The sequence below is a fragment of the Euprymna scolopes genome, chromosome 44, assembly GCF_053919585.1.
Source record: "Euprymna scolopes isolate OS-2025 chromosome 44, ASM5391958v1, whole genome shotgun sequence".
Classification (NCBI taxonomy): domain Eukaryota; kingdom Metazoa; phylum Mollusca; class Cephalopoda; order Sepiida; family Sepiolidae; genus Euprymna; species Euprymna scolopes.
The window spans coordinates 11,003,288-11,015,787 of record NC_136525.1 but is presented as its reverse complement, the minus strand read 5'-3'; the positions used below and the strand labels follow the sequence as shown (position 1 = coordinate 11,015,787).

Sequence of the window (12,500 nt, the reverse complement as noted above, 5' to 3'; positions counted from 1 at the left end):
TAAGAGACGTGCAACGAAGCATACCAATGTGATTACAGCCCTGCTTGAACAATTCAAATGTGAACAATAATGTATTTCTTGAATGAGCCATAAAGCAGAGATGCGATGCGAATGAATGCAAAAATGTACTGGCTTGAATAGCTACTTTCTTTCACTGTCCGTCAAAAAGAAAAAAAATCTTCACGTCTAAGAAACAAATACGATTTTTCGCAAATTTAACTTCCGAGTATCTTGTCGAATTCGGGAACCTTTATGTCGAAACTCGGGAATTCAGCCAATCGTGGTTGATAAGATGAGAAAAATCTACCTCCGCGGATTAAATGAAGAGTTCCGTTGGAAATTTTCGTACAGATTCCCGAGTACGACATGAAGATTCCCATATTGAAACGGAAATGAGAACTCAGAAACGAGAACTTAGTAGCGAGAAATATAGCGGTGAGAACTCGGAAACGAAAACCCGAAACATACAAGATGAAAACTCTCATCCAAAAAATCTAAATAATGCATTAAATTTCATATCGGAAACGAGAACTCGGAAACGAGAACTCGTAACATTTAAGATGAGAGCGGTGGTTCAAATAATCCTAATCATTCATTAAAATTCATATCAGAAAGGAAAATTCGGAAACGAGAACTCGTCGACGTGAATCAGAAACGAGAACTCGTCGACGTGAATCAGAAACGAGAAATCGTCGACGTGAATCAGAAACGAGAACTCGTCGACGTGAATCAGAAACGAGAAATCGTCGACGTGAATCAGAAACGAGAACTCGTCGACGTGAATCAGAAACGAGAACTCATCGACGTGAATCAGAAACGAGAACTCATCGACGTGAATCAGAAACGAGAACTCATCGACGTGAATCAGAAACGAGAACTCGTCGATGTGAATCAGAAACGAGAACTCGTCGACGTGAATCAGAAACGAGAACTCGTCGATGTGAATCAGAAACGAGAACTCATCGACGTGAATCAGAAACGAGAACTCGTCGACGTGAATCAGAAACGAGAACTCGTCGACGTGAATCGAAAACGAGAACTTGTCGACGTGAATCGAAGACGAGAACTTGTCGATGTGAATCAAAGATGAGAACTCATCGACGTGAATCAGAAATAAGAACTCAGAAACAAAAACTCGGAACATCCTAGATGGGAACAATAGTCCGAAAAATCCCAATAATGCATTAAAATTCAAATTCTGATGCGCATTAGTTCATTAATAATTATAAGCCAAAAGAAGCAGATGTTAAAAATACATGAAAAGCGTGTTTTATCATTTTTGAAAAAAAAAAAAAAAAAAAAAAAATGAAACGAGAAGTTGTTACATTCAAGACGAGAACTGTAGACAAAATAATCGAAAAAATAAAATAAATTCACATTTTCATGCTCATTTGCATATTCATAATTATAGGCAATAAAAACGGCAAAAAAAGCATAATCTTATTATTTATGAAATTTCCAAAATATATTTTTTCATTACAGTTGGGCCATCATAATGGTCCCTGTATTCAAAACGGTTTAGCAAAATAAAAATGTGCATATATGGTGATATATATATATATATATATATATATATATATATATATATGTGTTAGGGCTCCTTCAGTCTTTGACAGACTATTGATACCCACGAAGGGGTGCCTGCGCGTGAAATTTTTGTGACAGGAGGTACGCAATCTCCAACCACACCTCTCCTTAGTCGACATTGCTTAATACCAGTAGCCAGTGAAGTGTGTACAAATGCCGAGATGAGCGGAGAGCTCATACAGCGCCTAGAATTCCAAAATGGTCACCCATCTAGTACTAACCAGGCTCGACGATATATATATATATGGCATAATCACGTTGACACCCCGGTTTTCGTCAGATCACCGAAGTTAAGCAACGGTAATCCTGGTTAGTATCAGATGGGTGACCATTTGGGAATACTAGGCGCTGTATGACCTCTCTGCTTATCTCGGCATTTGTTTCCAGTCGTCCTATACACACTTCATTGGCCACTGGTCTATCTATCTATCTATCTATCTATCTATATCTATATATATAAATATATATAAATATATATATAGATATATTGTATATATATAAATATAAATATATATATATATATATATATATATATATATATATTGTAGACAAAAGATTTTGAAACATCAGTTGGAAATATTTATTGATTTAAAACCACATGAACAGTGAGATTTTTTTTTCTCATTGTTCTTCCAACTGAAACCAAATTCCCTTCTTTCCTCATTCGTTTTCTTAGTTTTTAATTTATCATTCTGACGTTTCCTCTTAGAGGGTCAGACGATAAGGCCTTAAGGAAATTTTAATAATTTCACCTGCCCGTTTTTTTTTTGTTTCTTTGGTATTTAAATTAAATTATGTTTCCTCTAAAATTTCTCCTTCCATTTTGCTGTACCAAGAATTTACTTTATATATATATATATATATATATATATATATATATATATATATATATATATATATATATATATATATATATATATAAACCACATATATTTCTTGTTGATTTTTTAACGATAAATACGGTTAAATTGCGATTTTGCCTTAAAGTTCATTTTTTACTTAGAAAGTCGCCCATAATTTATTTGGACGTATATAATATTTTATTTATTTTTATCATTTTTAAAACAGTACTGTTTTAAAGAATAATAAAAAATAAACTATATATATATATATATATATATATATATATATATATATATTGTATATTTAATATATATATATATATATATACATATATATATTGTATATTTAAGCAGCATGTTTTCATTCAGACCAGTATTGTTGAAAAGTGTTCTTGCTTAATGAGTTTTTTTGTAATTTTTCGAATTGTCGTTCGTATTTCTTGGTTGAATATGTGCAAGAAAGTTTCGTAGATATATATATATATATATATATATATATATATATATATATATATATATATATATATATATATATACATACACGTTTTTAACGTTAAGAACGTGGCTAAAATAAATGCGCAATAGTTTTACAAGTGTGACTTACAAGACGGCATAGAATTTACAGGTTTTATTTAGCCACGTTCTTAACACGTTTAATAAAACAAAACGTATATCTTTTACACACGAGACGCTTCACTAGTTCAAGAAATTTAAATATAGTTTTAACTCAAGCATATAAAGCATCTCAATTTTAAACAAACAATAATCAAAACTGCCTGAAGACGACTGTTGAAACTCAGTCGAAAGTACTTGCAAAACTAAAACAACTGAAAATAGGAGAAAAGACAGATGGACCAAGACGACTATGGAACTTTTTTGCACAGATTCAACCGAGAAATAAGAACGACAATTCGAAAAATTGAAAAATTACAAAAAACAATGTTCATTAAAGCAAGAACACTCCGTGCTATTCAACAATATTTGTCTGAATATTATATATATATATATATATATATATATATATATATATATATATATATATATATATATATATATATATATATATATAATTATGTTATCAAACAGTAATTCTTTATAAAGCAAAGCTTATCAAGATAAAAAAAAATGCTCAACATTATTAAGCGGAGCAAGCAAATATATTAAATGAAAGATGAGGAATAAAAGTTATATTTGCATTTTGTATAATTCTGACCCTTCTCATCAGAAAAGAAGCATTTAGTTTCGAAATGACATGGCATAAAATGTTCTTTTACTTAATTTTCCGCTTCAGTTTTCCTTAGTTTTCTGATGTATATATATTATTATTATATAATATAACTGTTATACCTCATCTTTAATAATACGAAACCCTTATTTGTTGTAAGCGCATCATTTTTCGAAAAGCAGCCGATGCTATAACACATATAGTTAAACACTCACCAACAGCTAGTTCTGTTTCAGAAGCTTGTTCTGGAGAATATAAGAAATGAATGTCAACCTTTGATAGAATATGCGATAAATATTTTAACAGGAAAAAAAAAGATTTCAACTTCCCAATATAGGAGAAGAATATTGAGAATACATTTTGTAGGAGGTGCGGATCGTAACAGAGTCGCCTCCCATATTGTTTGTGTCGCGTTATAAGAAAAAAGGACATAAACAATAAAAAACAGGCAAAATTCCACCCGTTCGCTGTTAAGGTTTCTAGACGCCAAGGAAGCTTTCTACTATAATAGTTTCTTCCCTCGGACCGTTAGAATTTGGAATTTCCTCCGTTTTCTGCTTCCCGCACTGCACTGGCATGTAGAAGTTTAAATGTAATGTGAACAAACATCTTGCTGCTAAACTTTCTACAGCCCCCTATTAGACATAATCCCAAATAGTAGCCCCTTATATTCCAAGTGGCAATACGACTTGTTTGGGGGGAAAAGAGTTAAAAAAAAAAGAAAAAAAAGAGAGAAATCAGAAATGAGTGTTTAGGAATAAACATTCGGCAATAACTTAGAGAAACGAGAACTCGAAAAAAAAAAAAAAGGTCAGAAACGAGAACTCAAAAAAAAAAGGTCAGAAACGAGAACCCGAAAAAAAAAGTCAGAAACGAGAACTCGAAAAAAAAAAAAAAGTCAGAAACGAGAACTCGAAAAAAAAAAATTAAAAAGTTAGAAACGAGAACTCGAGAAAAAAAAAGTCAGAAACGAGAACTCGAAAAAAAAAAGTCAGAAACTAGAACTCGAAAAAAAAAAAGTCAGAAACGAGAACCCGGAAAAAAAAAAGTCAGAAACGAGAACTCGAGAAAAAAAAAGTTAGAAACGAGGTCTCGAAAAATTTTTTTTAAAAAGTTAGAAACGAGAACTCGAGAAAAAAAAAGTTAGAAACGAGAACTCGAAAAAATTTTTAAAAGTCCGAAATGAGGACTCGAAAAAAATTTTTTTAATCGGAAACGAGACCTCGAAAAAAAAAAAAAAAAAAAAAAAAAAGTCGGAAACGAGAACTCGAAAAAAAAGTCAGAAACGAGAACTCGAAAAAAAAAAGTCAGAAACGAGAACACGGAAGAAAAAATAAGTCAGAAACGAGAACTCAGAAGCGAGAGCTCTGGAAGAATAATTCAAGAAGTGAGAACTTAGCAACAAAAAGTCAGCAACGAGATCCCTAAAACTGAGGACTCAAAATCAAGAGCTTAGAAAGAGGGCTCAGAAACTGGCGGCTCAGAAACGAAGACTCAGGAATAAGACAAAATCGTCAGGAGTTCATTAAGTTTTTGATATATTCAACCTCGTCTTCAGAGTATCAAAGCTTAATCTGCTTGATCTGACCCGACTTTAGATATCTAAAATAAAAAATTAATTTCACTTAAAAATCTTATCTAAAAATAGTTCGGTTCTGAGTTTTTCCGAAAACATTATTTCATGAGTTACATGCAAGGCTAATTAACCCTGTATGGATCAATACAGAGGTATTTTACATTTTTAGAAAAATAATTCCCACCTTGATAAAGTATTTTCGGGAAGAAATGAAATCAAATTACATTTTTTTCCTCATTATTTTTATCAACATTATGCAACGCTCTACAAGAAAAACTGACGAACAAGCTATCTGCGATAAAGAAACGATACTGAGTGATTTAACTTAATGTATATTTGAAAATTATAGTTAACAAAAAAAGAATAAAATTTTCCAGTTTAGTAATTTAAAATGGCGACTACCCATATAATAATCTCCACCTGAATAAATATTTTGAATTACATTTTATTCTTAAGAACATGCTGCAACGATGCTCAAGAAAAACTGACACACCAGAATCAAATATTGATTTTGGAAGCAAAACGCTATCGATGACAGGGAAACGATAAATAGATTGACTTTACTGTATATATTAGATTAAACGATACTTAATTATAGAAGCTCACACTCACCAAGAGAAGTTTTTACTTCAACCTCTGGCCCTGTAGAAAATAAATATATATTTATAAGTTAATACATTTCAAATTTCATTTCGTGTGTTGAATAGACAATAGTAGTAGCAGTATCATTTTTTAAATGTTCACAGAGACATTAAGAAATTATTCGGGAGTGGTTGCTTCAATACAGAGCGAGAGCAGTGACAGTTGAGTGAATGGTTAAGATAATAAAAGTGACAACTAATTAGAAGAATGGAAATAACATTTATTTTTTAAAACATAACTCAATCCCAAAACGGATGAATAATTTAACACGTATTTTATGTGATAAAAATGGTCAAGATTAACTCAACTTTTGTATAATCATAAATATTATCAGATAATGCGTTCTGGGAGAAATAAGACCAGAGTGCTCAATTACGTCAGTAAGAGCGTACTATATTTTCATATCCTAGAATACTGCATAATATTTCGATATTATATATATATATATATATATATATATATATATATATATAGGAGACATTAGGAGTGGAAAATGAATTCACAAAGACTATATATTGGAAAATATAGGATCAGTCACTTATTTAATAAGGGTATACATACATTTAGTTGGAGGACTCTTTATACCAAGGTATTTCGAAGCCTAATGCTTCTCATCAGAAGAGTCCCCTTTATCCCTCAACTAAATGTATGTATACCCTTATCAAATAAGTGACTAATGCTATATTTTCCAATATATAGTAGCCCTGTCGGTGGGGCATTAGAATATACCGACTGCCCCCCTGCAGAGGGTAAAAGTCCCTCAATGGGGGTCCTGGATATGACCTTAAACTATGTAGATTGCAATGTAGACTACAACGTATTGTGGACTGTCACTGTAGGGAGACATGTGAAGCTTTCTTCCAGTGCACTGTATGGTCCTGGATATGACCTTAAACTATATCCAGTGGTGAGGCCCCAGCTTGCGGGCTTTGGGGAGTGTGGAGCCACCCTTTAATTGCCATTGCTCCCAGGTCCACTCTGACCCGGAGTGGTAGTGTCTGTTAGGGTTCCAACTATGGATTAAATAGAAACCGACTTGAAAACAACAAATATATTCTATTAAAAATTTTCTTCAATGTTTGGATTCGGCATTAAATAACCCGAAAAGGGTTGATATGCCGTAAAACAACCAACCAATCCAACCAATATATAGTCTTTGTGAATTCATTCTCCACTCCTGTTGTCTTATATATAAGCTCCAATGAAATTCGCTGAGCTTTATATTATCCCGATAAGTCTCCTCTTATAGAATTGAATTTACTCTCTTCTTCTATCTAGCCTCGTTATATATATATATATATATATATATATATATATATATATATATATATATATATGGTTGTATTGTTTGGTTTCCTAGATGTAGATCCATTAAAAAACCTAGTGTTTATTAAAGAGTGTTCAATGGATGACAGAGTAGGTATATAGTATGTTTATTATACAAACAGTATTGCTTACATATGTGCGTACATGTTTCAGTGGAATCTCAATTTAGAGAGACCCACCCACCTCATCAAACCGAAAAAAAAAGAGCGAATATCTTTTTTTTATATACTAAATGAATGAACCTTGATTTTCGTTTCAGTGTCACTCTTTTTTCGGTCCGATGAAGTGGGTCTCTCTAAATTGAGATTTCACTGAAACATGTACGCATATATGTAACCAATAATGTTTTTATAATAAACACACACACTATATATATATATATATATATATATATATATATATATATATTGAATGGTTGAATTTCAACCCAGTAATCGAAAAATCAGTCCGCAATCATTATTTTTTATAAACAAATATAATTGTATATTCATTTTTTCCTCATCTTCAAAGATGTTGTTGAAAGCATAACTATGAAGATGAGGATAACAGCCCCCCCCCTCCAAACAAAAAGTGAATACACAAATTATGAAGCCTCATCTCAAAGGATTCCGAAAAATGAAAATAAAACAATATATAAAGATCGAGGGAAAAAAGGGGGGGGGAGGCATAAGCCTGATGAATCCTAGCGTGGATGAAACGCGGAGTATTCTGTGTAGCTTAATTGCCATATATATATATATATATATAACTTACTATATATATATATATATATATATAACTTACTATATATATATATATATATAACTTACTATATATATATATATATATATAACTTACTATATATATATATATATATATATATATATATATATATATATATATAACTTACTATATATATATATATAACTTACTATATATATATATATATATATATATATATATAACTTACTATATATATATATATATATATATAACTTACTATATATATATATATAACTTACTATATATATATATATATATATAACTTACTATATATATATATATATATGTATATATATATATAACTTACTATATATATATATATATATATATATATATAACTTACTATATATATATATATATATATATATAACTTACTATATATATATATATATATATATATATATATAACTTACTATATATATATATATATATATATATAACTTACTATATATATATATATATATATATAACTTACTATATATATATATATATATATATATAACTTACTATATATATATATATATATATAACTTACTATATATATATATATATATATATATATAACTTACTATATATATATATATATATATATATATATATATATATATATATATATATATATATATATATATATATATATATATATATATATATATATATGGATACGGCCTCCGCTAATCGAGCCAGAGATGTCTCGTGTCGAGGGGTTCGAATCGTTCGACTGGTAGTAATCGTGACACCCTGCACTGAAAAATCCCGAAAGGATGAAACACTAGTGTCTGTAGGTATTTAATTATTATAGTAAAAAAATAATTATGACAGCCCCTTTAAGAAATTCGTTTCTTATCGTTGAGCACTTTCCGTTGAATTAAAAAGTCGGTCAATTTAGCTCTTTTGCGTAGATCATCGTATAACGATTTTATCACTGTCTGTCTGACGTAATGAACATTTAAATTAAAATGTTTAAAATTCAACGCTATTTCACACGGTTAATAGTAGCCGAATGGATACGGCCTCCGCTAATCGAGCCAGAGATGTCTCGTGTCGCGGGGTTCGAATCGTTCGACTGGTAGTAATCGTGACACCCTGCACTGAAGAATCCCGAAAGGATGAAACACTAGTGTCTGTAGGTATTTAATTATTATAGTAAAAAAATAATTATATATATATATATATATATATATATATATATATATATAAATAAATGGGTCATAGAAAGTTATCACACTGCAATAAATAGAAATAATTTGCAGGATGAAACCTAAGTGATTGTGTCAAGAAGCGTCTGATCCAGCAAAATATGTGATGCAATTATACAGTGCTTGTTGTGTTGCATATTTATCAGGGCTGCGGAGTCGGAAGAGATAACGTTTGACTTTGACTCCTAGAACCCCCCCTCATGTTTTTTTTTATTCCGTCTCCTATGAATTCCAAAATATCCTAATACAACTCAGACCCCTAATTCTTAAGTCCTCCAATATTCGAACTGTCGACTCTTGATGTTATTAAAAAAAAAGAAAAAAAAGCCGACTTCAACCCCGTTCCAAAATCTCCGACTCCGCAACACTCATTATTTATAGGAACTACACTTATAGGAAAGAACATGAAAGATTGCAAGTCGAAACTTACCTATCGTTGCTTCGGCTTCACGACTTTGTTCTAAAGAAATGCAAGAAATAGCTGTATGATTGACGTCCACACAAGAAACCGTTTTTAATCAATTCATTTAAACATTTTCTTTTTTAAATTATAACCGCTGCAAGAACTGATCGTGTAACCAATATGTCCACCATTTTCGCCTTCTAATTATTACTCTAAATATTACCGTATTGTGTTGGTAATAAATCGTAAGCTAAACAGAACAGAAAATTAAAATAAGACGTCTCACTGAAGCCAACCTTGTATCATACTTAAAAACCACATAAAAGACCAGGAATCTTCCAGATAGCACCACTCATAACTACAAATATCGACTGGCTTCCTTTTATTTTTACCTTCAACACATATTTTGCATAGCCCTATACAAGAACGCTTTACGTGACCAGATAACCTCAAGACTTGCTTTCAAGTCGAATGTTCTCATTGGGCCGTCCTTTTAATTTGTCTATCTTTTCTATGTTTTACATTCAACACATATTATTCATAGGCGTACACTGTTACGCTTAAGACTTGCTTTCAAGTCCAATGTAAACAAATTCTTGTCGAACTGTCCTTTTATTTTGTCTACCTTTTCAGTGTTTTACCTTCAACGCATGTTTTGCATAGGTCTACACTGTTACGCTTAACGTGACTAGACAATCTCAAGACTTGCTTTCAAGTCCAATGTAAACAAATTCTTGTTGAGCCATCTTTTTTTATTTGGTCTATCTTTTTCGTGTTTTACCTTTTGACACATTTTGCATAGGCCTACACTGGAATCCCTAACGTGACAAGACAATCTCAAGACTTGCTTTCAAGTCCAATATAAACAAATACTTGTTGAGCGGTCTTTTTTTATTTGGTCTATATTTTTCGTGTTTTACCTTTTGACACATTTTGCATAGGCCTACACTGGAATCCCTAATGTGACAAGACAATCTCAAGTTATTTTCAAGTCCAATGTAAACAAGTTCTTATTGAGTCGTCCTTTTATTTTGTCTGCTTTGTTTTGCGTTTTACCTTCAACGCATATTTTGCATAGCCCTTAATGTGATCAAAAAATCTCAAAACTTTACAGAAATCTGACGGAAGATATTGACGAGATGCCAGTGTGTTTTTCGCAACTTTGTTTAACTGGTGTTATCTGATAGCTTATGATCAATAATGAAGTCAATGATTTGCAAAATTTTTACTTCCTGATGTAAATTTTACAATTCGCTTGATACATTCTAATTCGTATAAGGCTACAAGAAGAACACGTGCGTTATAGATTTTTTTTTAGCTTTTTGAAATTTTAAATTATATACATTTGACGGCATTTAAGGAGATTTTGGTTGTTGCAACCGTTAACGACAAGGAATATCGATTGTCTACAACAAAATATCTTGCATATATTTAGGCAGCATTTTTTCATTTAAACAGACATAGTTAAAAACAACAGAAAGCTTCTGTTTTGTAATACCTTTTTTTTTATTTTTTCAATTTTTTTATTTTTTCAATTTTTTTATTTTTTTATTTTTTCATTTTTTCAATTTTTTTATTTTATTATTTTTTCAATTTTTCGTATTATTTTTTTCGTATATACGTCGAAGGTATGGATGTATGGTCTAAGCAAGTTTTATTCTCAAAGTGACCACATTCTTTTTTTTTTATATAACTTTTTCACTTTTTGTGTAATCGTTTACACATCTTCAGGAATTTGTGTAAGAGGCTCGGTGGGAATTATGGGTAGATTTATTTAAATAGTAGTTGGGCTGCGAACGAGGGTGCGTTGAGGGTCAGTGGACCCACTTACCCTCAACGCACCCTCGTTCGCAGTCGAACTACTGGCGGTGGTGGTGGAGGGTTAGTAGCATGGGGAACGCAGAAAAAGATAATACGAAAAATTAAAAAAAAAAGTGGGGGTTATTACAAAACTGAAGCCTTCTGTTGTGTTTAACAATATCTTTTTAAACGAAATATCAATTAAGGAGATTTTGGCTGATGGAAACTTTAGCTACAAAGAATATCGATGGTCTACAGCAAAATATCTTTATCAAGTTTTTTTTCCTCTTCATTGGTTAATGAGTACTTTCCAATCCTTCAGGATTCATCATTATCATAATTAATCGTCAGGGATGAATTAAGCTGACTGGTTTTAAACAATTTATAAAGTTTTTTGGGTTTTTTTTTTGAAAATGAAGAAAAAAAAATTAATAAATATTCAAAACCTGTTAGATTAATTCATCCCTGCTGATGAATCCTGAACGATTGGAAACTCATTAGCCAACAAAATATCATGTAAAAAAAAAAAAAGCCACGGAACTGAAGAGGAAGGAAAGCTTACCGATAATAGTTTTCACTTCAGTCGATTGCTCTGCGAGAAGAAAAACATTTTTTTATTACAGTATACTCATAGAAAATTTCTTTCGACAAAAAATAAATAAAAAATTCATAGGTTTTTAAACACTATGATTGCGAATGGCTCATATAAGCTATTATTTCTCAATCTCTCCTAAGCACATGTACAGTAATAAATTTGGAATGAATGTCATCAAGGGAGAAGTGCACAAAGGCGTCAGGAAACAGGAAAAATAGTGAGCGTCAAGAAGAATCCGGCAGTCAGAAAAAAGAGGGATGAAAGAAGAAATAAAAGAAAATTAGAATAGAGGATGAGGAAAAGATATTGAGAGGGATAGGTAGAGAAAGAGATATAGAAAGCAATATAAAGATAGAGAGATAGAATGAAAATAAGAAAGCGAAGATAAGGAGAAAGATATATATATATATATAGTGAATGAATGACAAAAGTCTATATTTCAAAGTCCATGATGTTGACCATCTTATAATTTACTCCTTTAATTCAGTTGACATTTACGATTCTTGACATTATCTGTTTCGTAGCACAAAGGCAATCATTTAA

The 12,500-nt window shown here is 31.0% G+C and overlaps 1 protein-coding gene across 1 annotated transcript in view; it reads right to left on the bottom strand.

Annotated features, from left to right (window-relative positions):
* Positions 1 to 12,500, bottom strand: part of LOC145268689 (uncharacterized) — a 1,072,728-nt gene that overhangs the window by 421,853 nt on the left and 638,375 nt on the right. Inside the window, exons 130-133 of the mRNA XM_080124201.1 lie at positions 11,925 to 11,954; positions 9,590 to 9,619; positions 5,843 to 5,872; positions 3,870 to 3,899 (exon numbers count right to left, since the gene is read on the bottom strand). Coding sequence (XP_079980327.1) covers positions 3,870 to 3,899; positions 5,843 to 5,872; positions 9,590 to 9,619; positions 11,925 to 11,954 — 120 coding nt within the window. The remainder of the gene's footprint in view (positions 1 to 3,869; positions 3,900 to 5,842; positions 5,873 to 9,589; positions 9,620 to 11,924; positions 11,955 to 12,500) is intronic.